We start from the raw sequence: 23,070 nt of genomic DNA on the forward strand, positions 1-23,070 counted from the left end.
AACGGCTTTGAAAAAAGAGAGCGGGAAACGGGCAGCCGAGATGGAGGCGCTGCCGCCGGCCGCGGCTGCGGCCGCGGCTGCGGCGGCTTGTCCTCCCCAGCCGCGTCAGGAGCCCCGAGTGCAGTGCCTTTCGCGCCGACGGACGGCCGAGTTGCTGGATCACTGCAGACCTTTCGTGCGCAGACTCGGAGCCGGTCAGGCTGTGGAGAGCGAGAACTTGGAACAGGCAATGGGGGAAGCGCTTTGGGTAAGGCTGGGAGGGCTCGACCGGGGTGAGAGTTGGGCTGCTAAGGAGGGATGGCGGCAGGTTTATCTGAATTGCTTTTCATGAAGATCACTTCTACCAGATGGAGATTTTAAATAAATATTGAATTGATTGCGGGGCGTTGTTTGGTTGAATAGGGATTAATTCTTTGCCCTAAATCAGGGCTCCAAACTTGGCAACTTTAAGACTTGTGGACTTCAACTCCCAGAGTTCCTCAGCCAGCAAAGCTGGCTGAGGAACTCTGGGAGTTGAAGTCCACAAGTCTTAAAGTTGCCAAGTTTGGAGAGCCCTGCCCTAAATCATGAGGCAACTGGACTTCTATAATCCAGGGTTCTATATTCTCACCGGATTTGAAATGGACACCTAATATTAGAACCATCATTAAAAAGGCACAACAAAAGAACGTTCTTGCTGTGTCAACACAGAAACTTCAGACCTGCCCAAGAAGCTGCTGATAGAAATTCTACAGAGGAGTGATTAAATCTGTCATTTGTACTTTTATAACTGTCTGATTTTGGTACAGCCAGCCAAACAAGACTGCATAGTTAGGACTGCGCACCCAAAGGTGCTTTTTTTCAAGAGGCAACTGGATTTCTGGTTTTTCTTTGAAGGTTTTCTTTTGCTTCTCATCCAAGAAGCTTCTTTTTCTGAAGAAGGAGAGCTGAAGAAGCTTCTTGGATGAGAAGGGGAAAAAGGACATTTCCGATTCATGTATTTTTTAAGTTAGAAGCACACACAAGGTATCATATAAATTCTAAAATAAGCATAACTATCAGAAACCATCTAGAACCTTATATTTTCTCTCCCACCTATATGTGCTGTATGATACGGTCCTAACCACTTTTCATCCTTAAACCCCAGAAATTATAAATGTAACATAAATGTTGCTGGTTTTTAAATACAGTATGACAGCAAACCATTTTACTTATTTGTGATGTTTTTTCTGTGAAGATAGGAAAAGCAAATAACTATTAGTTGTAAAAACATTGAAAAGCAATATGGAAGCAATAGAAACAAGTATTTTCATAAGAAGAAACACATTGTTTACATACATAACAAAGATTCAAGAGGAAGGTTGCTAAGCATCCCTGAAGAGATTTCACAATTAGTGCAGAAATTGTTGTAGAAGTTGACTCTTCTGACGCTGATCTTAATTTTTTAAAAAAACTGTATCAGAAGGTTAGACTGGTAACTATGTGCTAATATCTTTAAAAGTTATTAATAGTATTTAAAATGAAGCTTTGGCACTAAAACAGCCAATAATTGAATAAATAAAACTCTGCAGATCATTCTGTTAGGGAAAGTTGCTCTTGTGTACTGTATTTACATGTATTTGCCATGCAAAGTTTTTTTCCTAAAATTTTGAAATGTGTTTGTTATGTTATGCTTGGAAATCCTGAGATCTTCCCTTAGTAAGTTTATTTAGATTTTGTAATTATGATAGTAAATAAAGTAAACTAGTACGCTCTGCATAGTATACGTCAAGACTGGCTTGATTGTGGTCATCTAATGAGTTCAAAAAGATCTGAAAAGGACTGATTTTCAGATTGATAATGACTCTGTCTCTAGCTTTGCATGCAAAAAAACCCAAAAATTTCTGACAATTGAGTGCTAGAGATTGTCTACCATTAGGATGTACTTTCTCTAGAGCACATGTCAGAGTTTTCCTTCTCTTATTTTTTGTGAAAAAACTTTTCTTTTAACTGGTAAAATTAATTGTGAAAACAGACAAGAGAAGTCAAAGGTTCTTTGCAATTATTCCCTTGATAGAAATTAATAGTATCTTTCTGTATATAAAGAACAATCTGAAGTAGCCAATTTGTTTCAGAAAGGGCAGTGGACTTATTACATCCATTAATTTGCCTTGAGTTTTCTGTTTAGCAATATAGAGGGGTTTTTTTCAGGTATTTGTGACTATATATTAATAGAGTTGAATTTTGCATTCATTTCTTATGAAAATACTAATATCTGTAATGAGCATTTATTCCCCATAATTCTGTGCATTGTCATGCAAAATGTTTGAAGCCTTGTTGCCGAATGTTGGAATGTGCTGAAGGTTGGAAACTATTTTGTAATATATCTATCAACATGAGAACATCATTGTGCTTGTAAATATTGTGGACGTGTTTTGTTGAATGGATGTGCTTTGTCAGAATGCTGTTTATCAATGTCATTCCTTGCTCATCCATTTTGTGATCCAGGATTGGCATTTAAAGGTATCTTTTTAAGAATTCTTACATTATATATTCTTATCTGTATATATTTTTATATATTTTGTGCAGAACTTTGAAACAGCTGTACAAGAGAATATCACTGTTAATGGGCAGCTGTGGCAGGAATCATCAGATCTTCAAAATGGTATATTAATCTAAAAGTATCTTTAGAGTTAATATGCAAGATCTTGACTAATACTGTTGGAAAATCTTATGCATAAGAAATTACAGGTGGTCCTCGACTTACAATGGTACATTTAGTGACTGTTTAAAGTTACAACAGCACTGAAAAATGTGACTTATTGACCAGCAAAGTCAATGGGGAATCCAGATTCAATTAACAACCGTATTACTAATTTATCAACTGCAATGATTTACTTAACAATTATGGAAGAAAGGTCGTGAAATGGGGCCAAACTCACTTAACAAATGTTTCACTTAACAACAGAAATTTTGGGCTCAGTTGTAATCGTAAATCGAGGGCTACCTGTATTTTATTGTGAACAGAATTACTCAATCACTTTTGCAGTACAATTGCTTGCAATATTAGTCTGGTTTAAAAATATTAGTTATAGATACAGTATAGGAGAAACCTCCATTTATAGTGAGGAGACTGTAACATAATAGATCATATACTTTATATGCAAAAATATTTTCTGTTATTTTCCTGTCATCTCAGATTAAAAGGTCTGCTACTGCCATCTGTTGGCTTGTTATAATTTGTAGATAACAGTTTATAATTATATAACACTCTCTAGTAGTTTAAAATGATGTGAATTAATAACAGAGCATTTGTAGAAAAGTTGTACTATATTTCATTTCAGTTGAATTATTGATTCTTTTTTTTTAATTTGGTATTTTATTTTAAGTAGCAGTTATGAATTCTACAGTGCCAGTTTGGTATCATGGTTAAAGTACAAGGCTAAAAACTAAGAGATAATGAGTTCTAATCCTGCCTTAGACCAAGGACAGCTGGGTGACCTTGGGCCAGTCATTCTCTCTCCAGCCCTAGGAAAGAAGTAGTGGCAAACCACTTTGAAATCTTGTCAAGAAAATTGCAAGGGCTTGTCCAGGCAGTTGCCAGGAGTAAACACTGGCTCAAAGGCACTAAAAATAAAAATTCTTACCAGATTATTAGATGGTAGCAAACCAGTACACCATTCTATATTTCTTAACACCTGGTTAGATTTTTGCAGCCCATATCTGGTATCCATACTCAATAACAATTATGCTTATAATTTAAAACAACTTTGAGGAACTGAGGAATGTTTGGAATTCCCGATGTGAACATATATTTTTATGAAACTGAATACTTAGATATATGCACTTTTGGAGAGGGGTGTCCTTATTTCAAGGTACCAAGCAAACTTAAATAATGAGTGTGTATATGTTTTTAAATTTTAAATGTCTCATATAGAAAGATGGATGAATGGTGTGGTATAGTTGGTTATTTTGTGAGTTTTGGACAAACTTCTTTCTCCAGAATTTTTTTAAAGTAACTCATATTTAACCATTGAGGCTTTTCAAAATACTTAGTAACATAGTATCAATATAGGTAATCCCTGATTTATGCCAGGTCGTTTAATGACTGTTTAAAGTTACAACAAGCTTGGAAAGAGTGCTTTATTACCCATAAGACACTTTCACCTGTCATAAAATGTCTCACCACCCCAGTGGTGAAATCCCTACACCACCCACTCCTTTGGTCGAGCGATCCCATTTTGGACACTTTGTAACTGGTTCACATTTATGACCACTTGCCAAGCACCCCAAAATGTGAACACCATTTGCAATCTTCTCTGCTGACTTCCCAGAAAGTCAATGCAGATACCGGCAGAGATGGTTGCAAGCAGAAGGAACAGAAGGGAGTTTAAGTCTTCCATGGCCAGCAGGAACAGAGCGAGATACTGAAGATTTCAGCACCATAGCCTACCAAAGCATTTCCCCCTCCCCCCGCAGTGAGGGGAATTGAAATCCTTCAACTGGCTGCAGGAACATTTGAGAGCCAAAGAGTTGCCTTCTGATGGATTTCATCTGCCAGAAAGCAGACCTTTCACTCGCTCTTCTTAACGACCTAGGAGACAGGTTAATAACTGCAAGTGGAAGTGCAGGAATTGCAGTCATTGAATGAAGCAGTCACATGGGCATTTCACTTAATGACCACTTTGCTCAATGACTGAGATTCCAGTACCAATTGTGATCATTAAGGTACAGGACTACCTATATCTGTATTTTTATTTTTACTTGGATAAGAATTCCAGTCAGTTTGTTGCACATGATTCTTTGTTTCTTTTTCAGTTAAAATGATTTATGTCAAGAAACTAGTCTGTTTCCAAGCAATAATTTCTTAACAATATTTTATTAAACAGTTAATTCTTACGGTTTCGATGCAATAAATCATTAGTTGGTTGGCTTTTTATGGGTTTATCATATGGTTTGTCATTTAACATAAATTCAAATTTGTTTCACAATTTTAATTTTAATAATGAATAAAAATTTTACTGTAATAAATCTTTTCCCTTTATACTTTCATGTATACCTGGTCAAGATGATGATATATATGTATCTTTTTCTATGCCAACTGAAGTTAAAAATAAATCCACATACTATACTTTTCAAATATTAAACATTTCTATTTTTGTTGTAAAATAGACACAGACATTAAACTCCTTGAAGACCAGCTTGATGAATTAATTGTGGAAGTGGCTTCCAAGCGTAATCAATATCCTAGAAAAATGCAAATAAATGTTGTTAAAGGCATTAAAATGCAACAAAAATTGTTGGTGAGTAATTTGAATTCTTAAGTCATTGGGTGAAAATATTTACCTTGAGAGAATCAGATAATGATTTGCTTACTGCAGTAGCAGATGTCTATGAATACCAGATTATAGTGTAGGGGCCTAGTTTAATATGTTACTAAGGTGAGGTAATGTTGTGATCACTAAAATCTATTATAAATTATTGTGATGCAGGGAAATATATATGCCTACTTACTTAAAGCTTTAAAAAAGATGCTTATTGGAGAGAGGTTCAGGATAGGAGCTGATATAGACACATATACAGCCAGTACTTAAAGAATTTTATTGTGGACACTGTTAGTTTTATATAGCCACCCCTTTTAATACATGATTCTGGGTTTACAAACATGTATGTATGCATGTGTGTGTGTGTACCCTGTTTCCCCCAAAATAAGACATCCCCTGATAATAAGCTGAATTGGGTTTTTGAGCACATGGCAATAAGGCCAAGCGCTTATTTCAGGGTTCAAAAAAAAAATAAGACAGGGTCTTATTTTCGGGGAAACACAGGTATACACACACACACACACACACACACACACACACACACACACACGTGTTTATGTTGACCACAACCATCCATAGCATTAAATGCAGCCACTGCACAGGCTCTAGCTCACTTTCCATGTCTTTTGGCAAAACCATGTTTTTAGGACCTTGCAAAAATTCTTAGCTCTTCCAGACAATACTCATTGGCTGACAGGACCAAAGTGTTTCTCTCCTGCCAGACCTGATGGAATAAGTCGTAATTGGAGAGAGAAGCAGTCCAAGATAACCCTTGAATTATACCCAGAAGCAAACTGGCAACTAATACAACCCACAGGGAGAAGTGTAATATAGCCCGATCAAGGGGTGCACATAAGTGCTTACAAAGACACATGTTGCATCCCCATGTAGAAAGTATTACAGTTATCCATATGAAAGATAACCAAGGCGTGAGTGATTTTAAGCAGGACATGATTTCTATGCTAATAAAGTAGTGGGATCTAGTGTTATACAAGTGAAAATGTTTACAAAATCAGTATGTACATAAGATGATACAATAATAAATCTTAACCATCTTAACTTAATCCTCCCTTTTTCTTTCACTGTTCATTTGTACTCTATTATGGTTTTTTGCTCCCCTCCTTATCTCAATTATTGAGACTGTAATGCCCGTAAGTTCTCCCAGCTGTTTGCTAACAAACAAAGGCATTAATTCACATAGTTCCACTGTTTCACTTCTGAATCTTCAAACACACATCATAATCTCTCCTCCTGGTCTTTCCACACTCTTTCAAGTCAGTCCAACATTTTCTTCTGGATCTTACTTCTTGTCCCAGGACCAGAATCTCTGTAGTTGGCAGGCTGTACTCCATTGAACATTTACCAAGTGACATCCTCTATAGCAGCATGTCCTCCAGTATCTGAATTGTTATTTTTTAAAAAATAAAACCTTTCTTCTGCTTTTTATTGCTCTTTTTATAATCTGTAGCTAAGACATATATGTGTATATATGTATAGGTGCCTTCTAGCATTTTCCCCTTTCTCCCTATGTGCTGTTTGTTTTGGGGCAGATACTCATTCTAGTTTTGTCTTACTAGCTTTCTGAGGGCACAAAGTTGCATATTTGAGAACACTTGCTTTGCAGGTTTTTCTTAAATATATATTTATTTTGCTTCAAACAAGATTAAAATACAAAATACAGAACTCCAAAAAAAAAGGTTTTGAGTAAAAGAAAAATATACGTAAAACATTTTCAGGAAACCAGTAAGACGGGAGAAGTGACTGTTCGGTTACAATCACTGATAAATTTTTTTAATAAAAGTCTGAATGTTTAAAATAAGAAATCTACCTTAACCTACATCTTGCAGCAGGGGGCACTGTTTTATTAGTCATCCAAATTGCTGTAAAGTTAGATAATACAGAAAATTGATTATTCGGATTAGAATATAAAATATATTGTAATAACAGCATTTAACTCATCTAGTTACTACAGGTATTCCTCCCTTACTAGCAGTAATTGGGAGTGGGAACTTTGTCACTAAACAGTGCGATTGTAACTTATGACAGCAGTCCCAGTTGCCACTGTTAGAAGAATCCTAAGTGGTCACACAGCATCCTGTAGTCATATGATTGCCTTTTACAACCTCCTGTCAGCTTCCCTGTTGATTCCATTTGCCAAAAGCCAGCAGTGAAAGTCATGAATGACTGTGGGCTGCTGCAACATCATAATTGTGAGCCAGTTGCCAAGCACTCAAATTGCTATCCCATTATCGTAGGGACACTGCAGTGGTCACAACTACAAAGACCTGCTATAAGTGCCCCTTGTTTAGCACCGTAACTTCAGAAGGTCACTGTAAGATGAGTGAGTGAGGACTTAACAGAATAACAGGGTTGGAAGGGACTTGGAGGTCTTCTAATCCAACCCCCTGCTTAAGCAGGAAACCCTATACAGGACTGTATGGGATGAGACAGCAAAACCTGCTTATGCTAAATTTACAAATCAAATAATGACTGCTCTTACTGAGATGTATTACATATATATGGATAACAATTTTTATTTGCTTAATATTCAAACGTTTTAACCACAAATTAAGTCACATTTTAGAAGTTATGCGAACAAAAGAAAGAGATTTTAAATGCATTTGTCTGTCTGTTTAGGGCTATCAACCTTTTGTGAATTGTCAAGACATAAAAGTGGAACCTTCTCAAGGTAATTTTCTGAAATGATGTGCTTCATTTCTTTTCATAGAATTTGGCAATTGTATCTTCTAAACACTCCATAACTCCTTGTTCTTTTCCAGAGTGGACCTCTCTTGATTCATCACCAAGACCAAAACCAAATACTTTATAACTTAGCCTATTCATATGACATACGTTTTTGTGGACTAGACAGCATGCCAGTAGTTAAAGGAAAGAGTATCCTAAAATTGGCAAGTACATAAAAGTGCTGTGTAATAAAGAGAAAGAGGAAGGAAGAAAAAAAGAGAGGAAAAGGAGACGGGATAAAATCTGGCATTATGTGGGAACATTTTATGCTTCTGATGTGAATTCTAGTGGAGGGGAAAGCATAATGTACAAAGTGTCTAAGATAGCCTTGTCCAACCTTTTTGCCCTGGAAAAACTCTTGAAATAATGTTCAGGTCTCAGGGAACCCCTGCATAACAATTGTGAAATTACAAAAACTTCACAATAAAACTCACTTTTAGCCTTCACAGCCCACAATTTGCAATGTTAAAAGAACAGCAAAGTGGTGGGCTTGCAACTAAGTTGGGGTGTGTAAAAGTCACCAATCACTGTGAGCACTAGCATGGTGTGTACAAAGTTTAAACAGTGATGCTTATTTTTTTCAGTCATGCTTTCACACAACCCTGAGTCTAAAAAAAAAAAAAAACTACTTAAGATTTTTTAAAAAACCTATGGTTTTGGATCCATTGCTTTGCAGGAAAAAAACAGAATGCCATATAATGTTTATGGTTTAAATTCTACCACCTTCCATGCCATAGTGTTTAGACTAGAAGTGGCAATTAATTTTCCCAAAGGACCACATAAGAAACTGGGACAATAGGCTGAACTTAATTCTGCTCAATATTAATTTTATTGCTTTATAACATGCAGTAAATGATATCATTTTATTAGATGCTACTAGTAAGAATGCATGTTATGATAAGGCTATGAAAATGTGGAGTAGGTCAAATATAGCAGTAAAAAATAGTAAAAACACCAACCATATCTCTAATTTTATTTTTAGCATAACATATGAATCACTAATCGCACACTTATTAAGGCAAATAAGGCATTTTACTATCAAGTTTAACTTGTCTTCAGGCAGCATTTCTTCTAACTTGAAAACATTGCTTATGGTAATTTATTTGCAATGAAAAATTATTGCATACAAATTTGTACCACAAGTTCCACACATTGGTTGGACTATAAAGTAAAACTATCTGATCAATCACAATTTTAAAAAAAATCTAAAGTGGAAATAATGTTTAGGAAAACATTGTGCAAATACATGGTGAATTAATTTATTTGCACAATATGTGCAATAACTACAGTCACCAGAAACGAAAGATAGAATTATTATGCTTTCATTTCCTTATTTCATTTCCCATGTTTTTGAAGCATTGTAAACATCTAGTTTTTTAAATACTTCTCTGATGTACAATCATGTAATAGTCTATCAGGGCAAACATATTTATAAGGATTGCTGGGGGAGATTGATTGGAATAATCTAGTTTCTTTTCAAATGAAGTTAATTGACCTTGGAAAAACCCGCAAGCAGTTGTTTTGTACTGATTTTACAATACATAGTATACTGTAACTCTTCCCATTATTCCTATTTTACAGATGGAATGCAGAAGTAAAGGGCAATAACTTGTCCAAGTTCAGTCAAGTTGACCATAAGTCATCCAGAAAGAATTTATTACTGTTATAATACTTTCAGTTTTCATTGAGTTTTAGAAAGTTCAAGAGGACAGTTCTCAGCTCGATGAGTTTTTAATATAAAAGGTAGCAAATGTAAAGAGAGTCAAGATTTTTATTTTTATATTTGGACTCGTTTTTTAATGTACCTCTGAGTCAGTGTTGACTCCTGGCAAATACCTGGACAAGTCTCTGAAGTTTTCTATGCAATGTTTTGGAAGTGGTTTACCATTTCCTTTCTCCTAGGGCTGAGAAAGAGTGACTGGCCCATTTGCTGGATTGCAATTACTTAAGGTTGGTTACAGTAGGAAAATAGAAATTAGATTTAGGAAAGAGATTCAAAGAGCAAAAGCTGGAGCATTACACAGATGCTCGAGAAAGCAAATCAGGAAACAAGAACAGTGAAGATATATGGGAAAACACCATCCTAGGATCAGTAAGACTAGCAGGCGAAGAACTGCATGGTCCTAGAGGCTTTCCATTATATTTGTTTCTAGCTTTAACTTTTTTTTATTAGGTACATTTTAATTGTACCTGCAAAAAGCAGTACTAAATGACACTATTTGCAAATTTTTGCTTTTACTGATATTGGCTGAAGGGGGGACTGTATAGTCACCAACAAAGTTTAAAGGGCTCAAAGTGAATATTTGGTGTGACCATAGGGTTATTTGTCTGCATATTTATTTGGAATAATTGATATGGCTACATCTCACAGCAGTCAATTTTTTCAGCTTATAAAAATTTTGAATTCAAAATTTGGGAGGAAAAACCCTGTTCAGCCAAGTTGCAATTCTACTGTGAGGGTCTTCCTGCAAAATAAACAAGATACTTATAGAAGGAAGAAACAACTATAGCCGGCGAAGAAACTTGCAGGGTTTTTTTGGAGAGACTGGATTGTGCCTTTGACTCCTGGTGGCTCTCTGAACTAGTCCTTACAGTTTTCTTGGCAAGATTTCAGAAGTGATTTGCCATTACCTTCCTAGGGCCTAACATTGCTCAAGATACACTGCTTGGATGTGTACTCATTTGTCTTTATCTGAAAAGTGATTTCCCAAATTTTTTGAGTTGAGAAAGGTTACTTTTGAGTCAAAGCAGATTTTGTGAATTTGTATTTTGCTTAACATGTAGATTGGTCCTAGGACACAAATACTTGGAAAGACTTAGATACCGGTAACTTAGAAATTTACTTACTTGATTATTCCTCCCTCTTCCTGGAAAATATTGTATTGTGAAGTTTTTAGAAGACATGTGTTGACCTATACACTCCTCTAGCTCATATATTTACTGCATATTGTAGTAGTATAGAAGTAGACAATTTCGTACGGGTGATTTTTAAGAAATATAAAGAGAAAGCTTGAAAGTTCACTGTGGCCTCAAAACCTGTATGTAATTGCATTAAAAAACTCAATGTATATTAGGTTTTGCAGTTATAATCAGGGCATACAGGTAATCCTTGATTTACAACAGTTCATTTAGTGACCGTTCAAAGTTATAAAGGCATTGAAAAAAGTGATTTATGACCATTTTTCACACTTATGACCATTGCAGGATCCCCATGGTCACATGATTTACATTTGGATGCTTGACAATTGGTTCATATTTATGATGGTTGCAGTGTCCCAGGGTCATGTGACCAACTTTTGCGACCTGACAAGCAAAGTCAATGGGGAAGCCAGATTCACTTAATAACCATGTTACTAATTTAACAACTGCAGTGATTCACTTAACAAATGTGGCAAGTAAAGTCGTAAAATGGGACAAAATTCACTTAACAAATTTCTCATTTAGCAACATAAATTCTGGGCTCAATTGTCGTAAATCAAGGACTACCTGCACTTTATATCATCTCTTCTAATAGAGATTATAATTAAAACTACTATTTACTGTTCTTCATTACTGAAGTGGATTTGATAGACTGTATAGTTCAGAATGCAACACAGTATTTTCCAGATAGATTAATCTAGGGTTTATGCAGTTTTATATTAAATAATTCTAGGAATTTCCCTCTCAGAATTCTGATTATTAGGGTTTAGGAGCTGCAAAAAGAAAAGACATGTCTGCTGAATTACTGGAAATCATCATTTATGACATTAGATGCAATAGTGATGAAAAATTTGTCCATGGAAGAATAGGAGATAAATAGCTTACGACAGTATAAATATATATGTGTAACAGTTTAATTTCAGAGGTTTCTGTCAGAAAGTCTGTTTTAAAATATAGTTTTAAAATAAATATTAAGCTAAAATGGGATAATTAATAACAACTTGAAGATTTTTGCTCCTTTGTATAGCTTTGTTTAAAAATACTATGAAATTGCAATACACAAGAGCTTTTATTTATCCAGCCATACATATTAGAAGTTTTAGAAATTTGTGGGGGAAGCTGGTAGGTTAGAGACTGTGAAATCCCGGAAAGCAATGTTTATTTACAAGTCTGTTGTTGTTTTTCTGTTTGTTTTATAGTGTAATTATTCATTTCTTCAAAGAAGTTCTGATTAGTTTATTCAGCTATTTTTCTGTCATCCCTTTGCAACACTGTATGGTTTAGGTTAGGAGGAGATATGACCAATCTAAAGCAATGGTAAATTGAGTTGCATGCTGAATATGGATTTTGAATGAAGTATCTCTATTTCCTTAGAATCTCACTATATCATCTGAGTAGTTATAGATGTGATAGGAAAAGGGTTTATTTTTAGTTTTGTGTATTTCAGAAGTGATTGTATATTTAACGCATTGAATGTCGTAGTATATAGTTCCTTATCAAATATAAATTGGTAGTAAATTGCAGAATGAAGTAACATTGTCCACAAAACATTTGTACTTTTTTACATTTTGAAATCTTTCTTTTTAAATGTTGAATAAAATAGCCTCTTTGGAATAGTAGATTGCCCATGATACTATATCATTCCTCCTTCTCTCTCTCTTTTACATTACAATGCAGCAGATTGATATTTTTCTTGGTTTATGTTCTAAGAGAATACATGAATCTTTTTTCCCCCAGATCAGTCTATGGTAGAACTGAGACTTTCAACAAAAACTATGTCTAGACATACTGGAGAATCATTTAAGGTGAGATTTCTAAAGATATAATGGGTTGTATCTAGATTTAGTTGATTAATTTACATAATGGGTCAGTTGCAAATGCATTAATGACTGACATAAGATAGTTAGTTTTAAGTACAACAAAGTCTGGTCCAATTAGTAGCATTCATAAGCTGGAAATATAACTCTGTGAAAAATTACACATTCCAAAATGTTTTACTATTCTCTGGAATGCAATGATATGCTAGTTCTAGAAAGGTTTGTGTCTTTCCAGAAGTGTATTTTCCAGGATAGGAAATGGTTGATGATGTCCTATATAGAGTCCAATCTCCAAATATCCATTTTCAGGTTTTCAGGGAATGCATAGTTTTACAAATTCCTAACGTTAACTTACTGTCAAGCAATGGTATAGGACACTTGTGAAAACCTGATTCATTAACTATTTTAAGAAAAAGACTATAGGAGTCTCATATTTTTCAACTGAATAAATCTATTCAGAATTGGTCTGCTGTACTTACCAATAGAATCATCTACAGTAGGTATGTTTTGAATCTACAACTCCCAATAGAATCTACAACTTCAGTCCTTTTAAATGTGTATTGAAATTACAAAGTGGTTTTAGGGAAGGTTTGTAATACATATCACGTCTGAATTGATGTTTAATGTACTATTGCTAGAATTCATTAAAGCGGCTTAGGAATTTTAGTACTCCCAGGATATATAGTAGCTCAATTTGAATAACCTGGAATTGTTTTGTTTTATTTTGTTTTGTTTTGTCCTGTCATCTCCAGTCCCTGTCATCCCTTGTGGAAAAAGCAGAAGGCTTCTCAAAAGCGTTGTCTTTACAACAAACTTTGGAGCAGTGCAGACTCCATCAAGAAATCATGTTTGTCTCTGAAGTTAAAAAAGAGAATAAAAACGATGTCAAAAACCTTACATCACAAGTGGAAGTTATACCTTCACAAACTGCTATCAGTAATTCTGTTCTACTCAAAATAAAGAGATCATCATGTTCTCCACAGAGACGCTACCCACTCCGACAAAGAAAACTTAGTCATGATACATGAACATTTTTTTGAAGAGATCATTGCATTCAGTTTTCTGATATTTTTGTTGTTGTTTATATAGCATCCTTAGTGATCCCCTGGAATCCATATAACCAAACAAATTTTGTTTGATAGTGATGAAGTTGGATACTGGATCTCTTTATATGGCTACTCTGTAAAATACTTAAACATATTATTAAATCTGAACATTTTTCTTTGAAACTAAATTTGCTTACAATATATTACAGCAGAATGATCTTCTACAAGGACTGACTTGTTTATGATTGCTTTAATGCTTAATTGCTTTAATGGTAATTTCTCCAAACATTAGGTAAGAGCATTATCTACTGTATGCTCTTGATCCATGAAGTTGTACATTTCCTTAGCAAAGATTCTTGCTGAGTGGAACTTTAAAAGAACTATGAGCAGAGCATCTGCAACTGGAGTTTCAGAGAAGAACTGAAATCCTTTAGATGCATATAGAGGGGTATCTAGTTCCCTATAACTGTTTGTGGATTTCTAGATCAGTATAATTTTTAAATGAGCTCAACTTCTATATATGTTCATTGTAGCTATAGGCTGGGGTTAAAGATTAAAGTATTTAGCTGCAGGTTGTGTCTTCACTTACAGTCTAAAAACTAATGAGAAAAAAGTGTTTGGTGCTAATACACAGGTAGTCAATGACTTACAACAGTTCATTTAGTGACCTTTCAAAATTACAATGGCACTGACAATGATTTGTGACCATTTTTCACATGACTGTTGCTCCCTGATCAAAATTCGGTTGCTTGGCAACTGGTTTACATTTATGACAGTTGCAGTGTCCCAGGGTCGCCTTTTGGGACCTTCAGACAAGCAAAGTCAACAGGGAAGCCAGATTCATTTAACAACGTTACTAACTCAGGAGCCTGAGTGGCGTAGGAGGCTAATGCCTCCTAAGGCAGCATTTAACATCCAGCTGCCTGCAATTACTGCGAGTTCAATTCTCACCAAGCTCAAGGTCGACTCAGCCTTCCATCCTTTCTAAGGTGGGTAAATTGAGGACCCAGTTTGTGGGGGCAATAAGCTGACTTTGTATAAATATACAAAAGTATGAAGGCTATTGCTTAACGCATTGTAAGCCGCCCTGAGTCTCTGGAGAAGGGCGGCATATAAATCAACATTAAAAAAAAACAAAACTTAAATCTGCAATGATTCACTTAACAACTGTGGCCAGAAAGGTTGTAATATAGGGCAAAACTCACTTGACAAATGTCTCAGCAACAAATTTTGGTTCAATTGTGGTCGTAAGTCAAGAACTACCTGCACCTGCTCTTTCTCTTTTCTCTGAGCCATGACAAGTCTTCTGATAATTTGATTGGGGGTAGGGGGTACAATGTACTTCCATATCACCATTTAGTAAATATTCAAGTTGCAAAGAAATACCAAGTTTTGTGCTCTCAAGAAACTATCAATAATGGATGTTTTGTTTTATTTTCCTGATTTCCATGGTATGCAAATTAAAAGAGGGCTGATTGAATTGGCCTTCTATCTACACCTCAGGAAGATATAGTAATTGTAAGATTATTAATCTATATATTACTTAAAAACCACTTTGCCCATATTCTTGTATAAAGTAAAAATATTTTTGTAATAGTAATCTTAGTAAATAATTTTGTAATGTGATCTTTGAATATTTAGATATCCTTTTTCTAATTCAAATGAGACTAATTTGAATTGCATACACTAAGCAAACAATGTGATAGATTCTAATAGGCTTGCTTAAGCAATATATATTCAAGGAAAGCTAGACAGAAGCAATTCTGGACCGGGAATTACTGGAGTTGTGTTGTAAATTACCAGTATTTTCCCTTAATTTTTAAAAACCTCAGTTCCTCCAGGATTTCTGAACTCCAAATGCCTTTTCATTTTATAATTGTGATGTATAAATTTTCAAAATCAACATACCATTTTCTTTTTTATTAAATTTACTGCAAACATATTGTTTCTGAAAAATGAGAGCGAGATAGTGTTTAAGATACCGGGCTAGAAACCCAGGAGACTGAATTCTAATCTTACTTTAGCTATTAAAGCCAGCTTGGTAACTTTGGGCGTCTCTCTTAACTTTTGGTGGTTTTTTTGACAGCTCAGGTAAGAAGCCATTCAGTCAAATCCTGTTACAGCCAATGGATCAACACTTAGTTGACATCCTTCCCCCCCAAGACAGTGTTCTGAATCAGCAGGAGTTTTTTCTCCCCTGCTGACAGACAGCTGGTTTCACCGCCAAAGCTGGCTCTTTGGCAGCACGCTTCCCAGATTTGAATGGGAACTACTTAGGAATCGCCCAAGATGACCCTCAGATGACTTTGGACCTACCTGAGAAGGGGACCATCCCAGAAGGTTGCAATTTTCAGTGGGAGGAGTTGGAGGGTTAGGCTGCCTTTCCTTCCAGCTGCCTGTTGTCTTAAGAACGCCTGGGTTTTAAAAGCACGTTTTGATATTTTCTTTTGATTTTTACTTTTAAATGTTAATCGACTGCTTGAATGCTGATCTAATTTAATCCCCTGCTGGATTTTAAAGTGTTTTTTTAATGTTCTTTTTATTGTTTTATTAGTTGTTGTAAATCACTTCCGCTTCTTCCAAAGCAGATTCTGGATAGTGAAAAAGATCTGATTTGATTTACATTTGTATCAAACTTTCACTATAGGGATTTCATTCTTTTGTAATTTTTTTTTAAACGTCTGGTTTTATATATTTTTTTTTAAATTAATGAAAATCTCTTTTTTATGCTGGGGAAGTCCTTTTCTATGTTTTTCAAGGCTAATTTGCTATGGTGCTTTTCCTGTCTTTGAGAAGGGCTTTTTATAATCCGCTGTAAAAGTTCAGCTGCAAAAGTTTAACTACTGAAGTATCCTGGACTATATCAAAATATAGTCAAAATGCAAACAATATATCAAGAGAAACTTTAGGGGAAAGTTGGGGGGGGAAAGAATACTTTTCAATTTACAAGCCCAATTTGAATATTTGGATAAAAAGTTTGATAAAATAACTAATTTTCAGCCACCTAGAAGAAGATAACCAAATGCAGGTAATGGCAGTTGCAACCAGATGGATTCAAATGTAATTTGCTGCCAGCAGACCTGATTCGGAAAATGCAAGTTAGTTAGAGGTATGGATTTGAAAGACAAAGTGGATAGAATTGTCCAGGGATGAACTCAATCTTCTCAAGAAGGTTGATGGAGATTGGAGAATGGATTTATTATATTCAATCGGAAAACAAATGTTAAGAGGTGCTGAATTACAACTTACAGGAGACTTTTTGAACAGGAAATGCTGTGGAGATATACACAACAAAGTCATGACTTTGGGGAATAAAATCCAACTGTTAGGAAAGATCCCTATTAATAACTTAAGGAAAAATGTTACTATTAAGAATCAATCGAGAGTATTTGATTCCAGTAGACCAGAGATGATTGTGGTGATTTATGGTAGATCATAAGTCATTGTGGACTTTCTGCTAGACTTTTAAATCACGGTTTTGAAGTTTAGCTGTTCGTTTTACCTGTTAACTATGTTTCCACATAGTGAATAGATGTCAGGCCAAGTGGGGGATAAACAGTGTTCTAGAAATTTATAAATTGTGTGCCTGCTTCACAAGGGGGAAGGAGATATAATCTTTGAAATATATCAGTATTCAGGGGGGGACAATTTACATATGTCTGTTTTGAGTTTTTATTCTTTAAATGCACATTTTTGCGTAGACTTACCTAGTTTTGTTTTGAATTTGTATTACGTTTTTTCTTTTTTGGAGTTTGTACTTTAATGTTTCGGATAAAATAAAATTAATATAAAAAGGGGTAAAAAGAACACTAAGTTGATAAAAAAATGAAAAGAAAACCTCAGGAATTCATTATTTCTTAAAAACATCTTGAAGGAAAGAAAATGGCAGAAATACATGTAAAAATATATTGCTTTTAGTTTTTTTAAAACGTCTGATGATTTATTCTTTTCAAAACAGCTTAGAGTTCAGAATCAAGTATAACTAAGTTATCATAAGAGTAATCAAGTTTAATGAATATATTTCACAAAATTATTTAATAAAAATGCAATATAATAGCTAGGATTCAAAGAGTGCCTTAGCTATCCTGGCACTTATGAATATAAGTTTCTCAAAAACAGGGATCTTCCATTAATTTTAAACAGGAAACTTACCGATTAGTTACAATGGTCTACTGATCAAAGGATGAAAGAAGGGAAATCTATACCAAACTAGTTCTTTCATAACTGCAAAATGAACTGAAAAATATTTCAACCATTAAAACATCAATGGAATGGAATGGAATGGAATGGAATGGAATAGAATAGAATAGAATAGAATAGAATAGAATAGAATAGAATAGAATAGAATAGAATAGAATAGAATAGAATAGAATAGGCTTTATTGGCCGAATGTGATAGACACACAGAATCGTGTCTCCAGTGCTTAAGCTCTCAGTGTACATGCAAAACAACAAAGTAATAATCATAATTATGATACCAATAAGGTAATGGAACAGTTGAAAAGGATAAAAGTAATACAGCCAAATTAAATAGACATAACGCAGCACTGTGGGAATTAAGTGTTCAGTAGAGTGGTAGCACAAAGAAAAAAAACTAGTTGTTTTGGCATTCAGTGCTTTATAGCAGCATCCTAATGGAAGCATGTGAGGGGTCTGTAGATATTTTCTCAGCCCTCTTTCTGGCCTGTGCAGTATAGGAAGGCAGGCTGGTTGTAATAGTTTTTTTTTGCAATCTTAAATATCTATGGAGATTCTCAGTCATCCAGCTCATGGTTGCCCCAAAGGTGCTTTTTTCAAGAAGCAACTGGACTTTCTGGTTTTTCTTCGAAGACGTTTCGCTTCATTGTTTAGAATCATTTCATAAACTCATGGCACAACATAGGAGAACAAACCCATCGGGACTAGATTCAGCAGTCCATCTGCATTTAACAGAAAAAAGCCACTCTTTTGAAGACAGCAAACTCCACATTTTGGACAGAGAAGACAGCTGGTTTGAAAGGGGCCAAAGAAGCCATCTATGTCAAAATTGAACAGCCCTCTCTCAACAGAGGGGGAGGGATACGACATCATCTATCCCCAGTCTACAATACAGTCCTTTCAACAGTTCCAGGAAAGCTCCACACTCATTTGCACTACTCAGGTGACCCTGATGACACAGATAAACCTCCAGGTGGCCTTAACGATTTACTAAAACAATGCAAATGACCAGCTGTTTGCAAGGAGTATAAATCCTTCCATTCCCCACCATCCAGTCAGAACTGAAGAGGCTTCTTAGATGAGAAGTGAAACGTCTTCAAAGAAAAAACAGAAAGTCCAGTTGCCTCTTGAAAAAAGCACCTTTGGGTGTGGAGTCCTAACTATGCAGTCCTGCTTGGTTGCTGTACCAAAAGCAGACAGTTATAAAACTTAATAACGACAGACTTAATAATTCCTCTGCAGAACTGTATCAGCAGCTCTTTGGGCAGTCTGAAGTTTCTGTGTTGACACAACAAGAACATTCTTTGTCCTGTCTTGTTAATGATGGTTCTAATATTAGGTGTCCATTTCAAATCTTATGAGATTATAGAACCCAGAAATTTGAAGGACTCTACTGTTGATACTATATTGTCTAATATAGAAAGAGGTGGTAGAATAGGAGGGCTCCTGCTAAAATCCACTCTCATCTCTACAGTTTTAAGCATGTTCAGCTCCAGATTGTTCTGGCTGAGACCAATGACTGTTGTATCATCAGCAAACTTCTGTACTTTAACAGAGGGATCCATCTCCATCTCCATTCCTCTGGGCCTCCCATCTCTATTTCTAAATTGGTTTAGTTCTGTTACTACGTGCACAAAAATGAAGATGATTTTAGTATTTTGTGACTGTATCATTCAGAACTTCTTGCTGCTTTAAATGCTGTTCAATTTTGCTAATTTTCCTGAAATTAGGAGACAATAATAAAACTACCATTAACAGAATTAGTTAATTCTCCAAAATATTCAGATTATTTGAAAATGAAACTGACTAATTATTATTTCTTAACTGATGGACTTCCCCACTATTAAATTTAATGTTAAAATCTGAATCTTCTATTAGCTTACAACTGTGAAATGCATTTTTCTATTTGTAAAGCAGTAAACATGCTGTTTCCTTTAAATAAAAAATAAACTTAGCTGTCTAAATCTAAACAGCTAAATGATCTTTTATGACTTAAGTGTTACAATAGTTAGCCTACCTTAAAAGTAAAAGTTTTGAGTTCTAAAATCAAGTTCTCTTTGTATCAATCATTCTGCTGTCCTAAACATACTTGCAAGTAATTGTCACTGAATTATCTAAGAATGAGGTTACATACTGTATTGTATTTCAGTACAGTCATACATGTTGTTGAATTTTTTTTAATGTAAATCCTTTCAGATGACTGAACTCTGAAGCATTGCAGTTTGACTGTAAAATTCAGAAGAATGTAAAAGAGTAATTGTACCTCGATGGATGACTTTCTGTTTTAGTTTTTGTAACAGCAGGAGTATGGGAGCATATATTAAGTTTTGTAGAGTATAACGAGGAATTTCAAAACTGGGAAAAGAAAGTAAGAGGAAGCAAGGCAGTGCTATTTGAACAAGGAAGTGTGTGTGTATGTGTGTGTGTATCTATCATTTTGAGATGAGTAATGTTGCCTGTGGTTGGGAGAGCACTATAAATTCCAACTGCAGATAGGTAATGATCTTGGAAACTCAGGAAAGATAAATCAGTACAGTTTTAAATGTCTTATAGAAGAAAATTCTGTTTCACTATTTGGCTGACTTAGAAGAAGTCAGTCCTTTTTTTAAGGCTTAAAAATATCTCTTCACTTGAAATGTCACAACATTCAACTTTATATTTTTAACTTGACTGTAAACTGGCATTGCATCAGAAGGCGTCTGGTTGTTTTCTTAATATAGCTCAGGTTTTCAGATGGATACATAATAAAACTGGTTGCTTAATCCCTATATGCATGAAGTCTTCATTGTTATGGTACACGGAGCGTCAACAACAAAAATACTGAAATTTAATGGTGAATAGAACAGAGTATAGAATTTGGTTTCCATTACTAACTAAACTTCAGTATCCTATTAACTGAATTTAGTTTTTAATGGCTTCTTGACAATATTCACGAGTAAAATTTTATTTGTCCATGATGTTGAACCTTGAGACATGCAGGTTCTCTCCAAGGTACTTGATACTAAGAACATGGAGTGATAATTATCAAGTGTCCCATAAAAGTCTGTCTCAGTGCTAGTCTATGATAAATAGAACCTAGATCTCTATTATGTAAAAAACAAAGGATTTTGCTCTCAAAATCTATTGCAGCTTAGTTTTTAAAAAAAACAGTTGTCTTTTATATTCATGCTTTTTTAGTTTAAGGTTATAGATTAAGTGCAAAACACGGTTGTGTTTTACAAAACACGGTTGTGACATTTTAAAATTCAGTTATTCTAACTAAATGTGGAAGTGGTCCTTTTTTCTCGGTCTGGGAAGAACATAGCCTAGATAGAATCAGGCATATGAGTCGAATTGGTAGGGTGGGATTAGAAACTCAAAACTTTTTTGAAGGAGGCAGTGACAAACCACTTCCATATTTCTGCCAAGAAAACTACATGGCCCATGAAATCAGGAATTGAGCTCAACGTGAACTGCATTTTTCACAGCATATCCACATGGCATGCAAAAGCTGCTCAGTTCAGTCTCTGACATCTTTAAAGTAGGGTTGTGAGAAACCCATTTGAAATTCAGCAGTGTTGTTGCATGCTAATATAAATTACAGAAGTAAATGTCTAATAACCTTACTGTACAAGGCAATTTTCTATGTAGAATTTGAATGTACTTCTAGGCTATCCAACAACTCTTAAGATTGGTTCAGAAGCAACTTAAGAACTCTGCAACCTTTGAAGGTTCCAGGGGTAGTTGAGCAAGTCAAAGATGTGTGGGTTTTTTCTATTTGTTTTTTTCCCCTTTTATGACACCTTTTCAAATTTCATGCCTTTCAAAGCATGTTTTGTCCATCAGACATTTCACCTGCAAGCCTGTGCATCTAATAAAATGCAAATCAGTGTATTGGTTAATGATGGACTAAATTACAGAGATCAAAGCTCGAAGTTTCCACAACTGAATAGTCACCCTCTCTCAACTCAACTTTATCCTGTAGAGAGGAGTGAGAGGAAAAGGCAAGAGAGTGATAGGGACTTCATCTTGAGCTTCTGAAGGAAAGGAGATAGTCTAATTCAGTGTTTCTCAACCTTGGTAGCTTGAAGATGCGTAGACGCGTAGACTGGTCTAATTAGGTAAGCAATAATCAAAACTATCCCCTTCCCCATCCATTTGATATTTTAGAAGATTAATTTACAGTTTAATTTTCTACAGAAGTAAAGATAGGTCACAATAAAATGTTTGGATCAATTGTAAGCAAAATTTTTAGGGTTTTAAGCTATACAGACACACAGCTAATAATACAGCTAATGCCGTTTATTTTGTGCGGGTCATTCTTTTAAATGCAGGCTAGGCTGCCTTGAGTGGTACTTTTCGCGAAAAGGTGAGATTCAGACAGGCAGGGCACAGCCATCCTGCCTCTTCCAAGCTCAAGTATAACAACGGTTCCCTCCCCCTTTAATTGACAGTGGAAACGCTAGAGGCGATTTCCTATATCGTTATATAATATAACAATATTTATATATAGTTTTATATATATATATATATATATATATATATATATATATATATATATATATGTAGGTCTTTGGTTATTCGGGTCTTCTCCCACGTAAAATTGGAAGTGTCTTGGCGACGTTTCGACGAAGTCTCATTCGTCATCTTCAGGCTGGTGTTCTCGGCTTCGTGCTTCCAGGAGCAATGGAAGCACGAAGCCGAGAACACCAGCCTGAAGATGACGAATGAGACTTCGTCGAAACGTCGCCAAGACACTTCCAATTTTACGTGGGAGAAGACCCGAATAACCAAAGACCTACATACAAACACCCGCGAAAACCTGAGAAAATATATATATATATATATATATATATATATATATATATATATATATATATATATATACACATATACATATACATATATATATATAACTATATAATAATTATATATAAATGTTATATTTATTATTTATAATAAATATATATAAATATCTATGAATAACTATATATAAATATCGAAATAGTTATTATATATAATATTTCAGGATTTGTTCCCGGTTTCCGCCTCCCGTTCTCCGCAAGCACAGCTCTTTCCTCAGCTC

General features: G+C 35.0%; 1 protein-coding gene across 1 annotated transcript; it reads left to right on the forward strand.

Moving 5' to 3' along the window:
• Positions 1–40: 40 nt before the first annotated feature.
• On the forward strand, positions 41–16,555 carry NSL1 (NSL1 component of MIS12 kinetochore complex). Its single transcript, XM_034427789.3, has 6 exons — positions 41–247; positions 2,548–2,623; positions 5,131–5,261; positions 7,920–7,971; positions 12,684–12,751; positions 13,516–16,555. Exons 1-6 carry the CDS (start codon positions 41–43, stop codon positions 13,789–13,791), a joined length of 810 nt encoding a protein of 269 aa, XP_034283680.2. The 3' UTR covers positions 13,792–16,555.
• The last annotated feature ends 6,515 nt before the right edge of the window (positions 16,556–23,070 follow it).

This window comes from Pantherophis guttatus, chromosome 1, assembly GCF_059756535.1.
Source record: "Pantherophis guttatus breed Tessera chromosome 1, ASM5975653v1, whole genome shotgun sequence".
NCBI lineage: Eukaryota > Metazoa > Chordata > Lepidosauria > Squamata > Colubridae > Pantherophis > Pantherophis guttatus.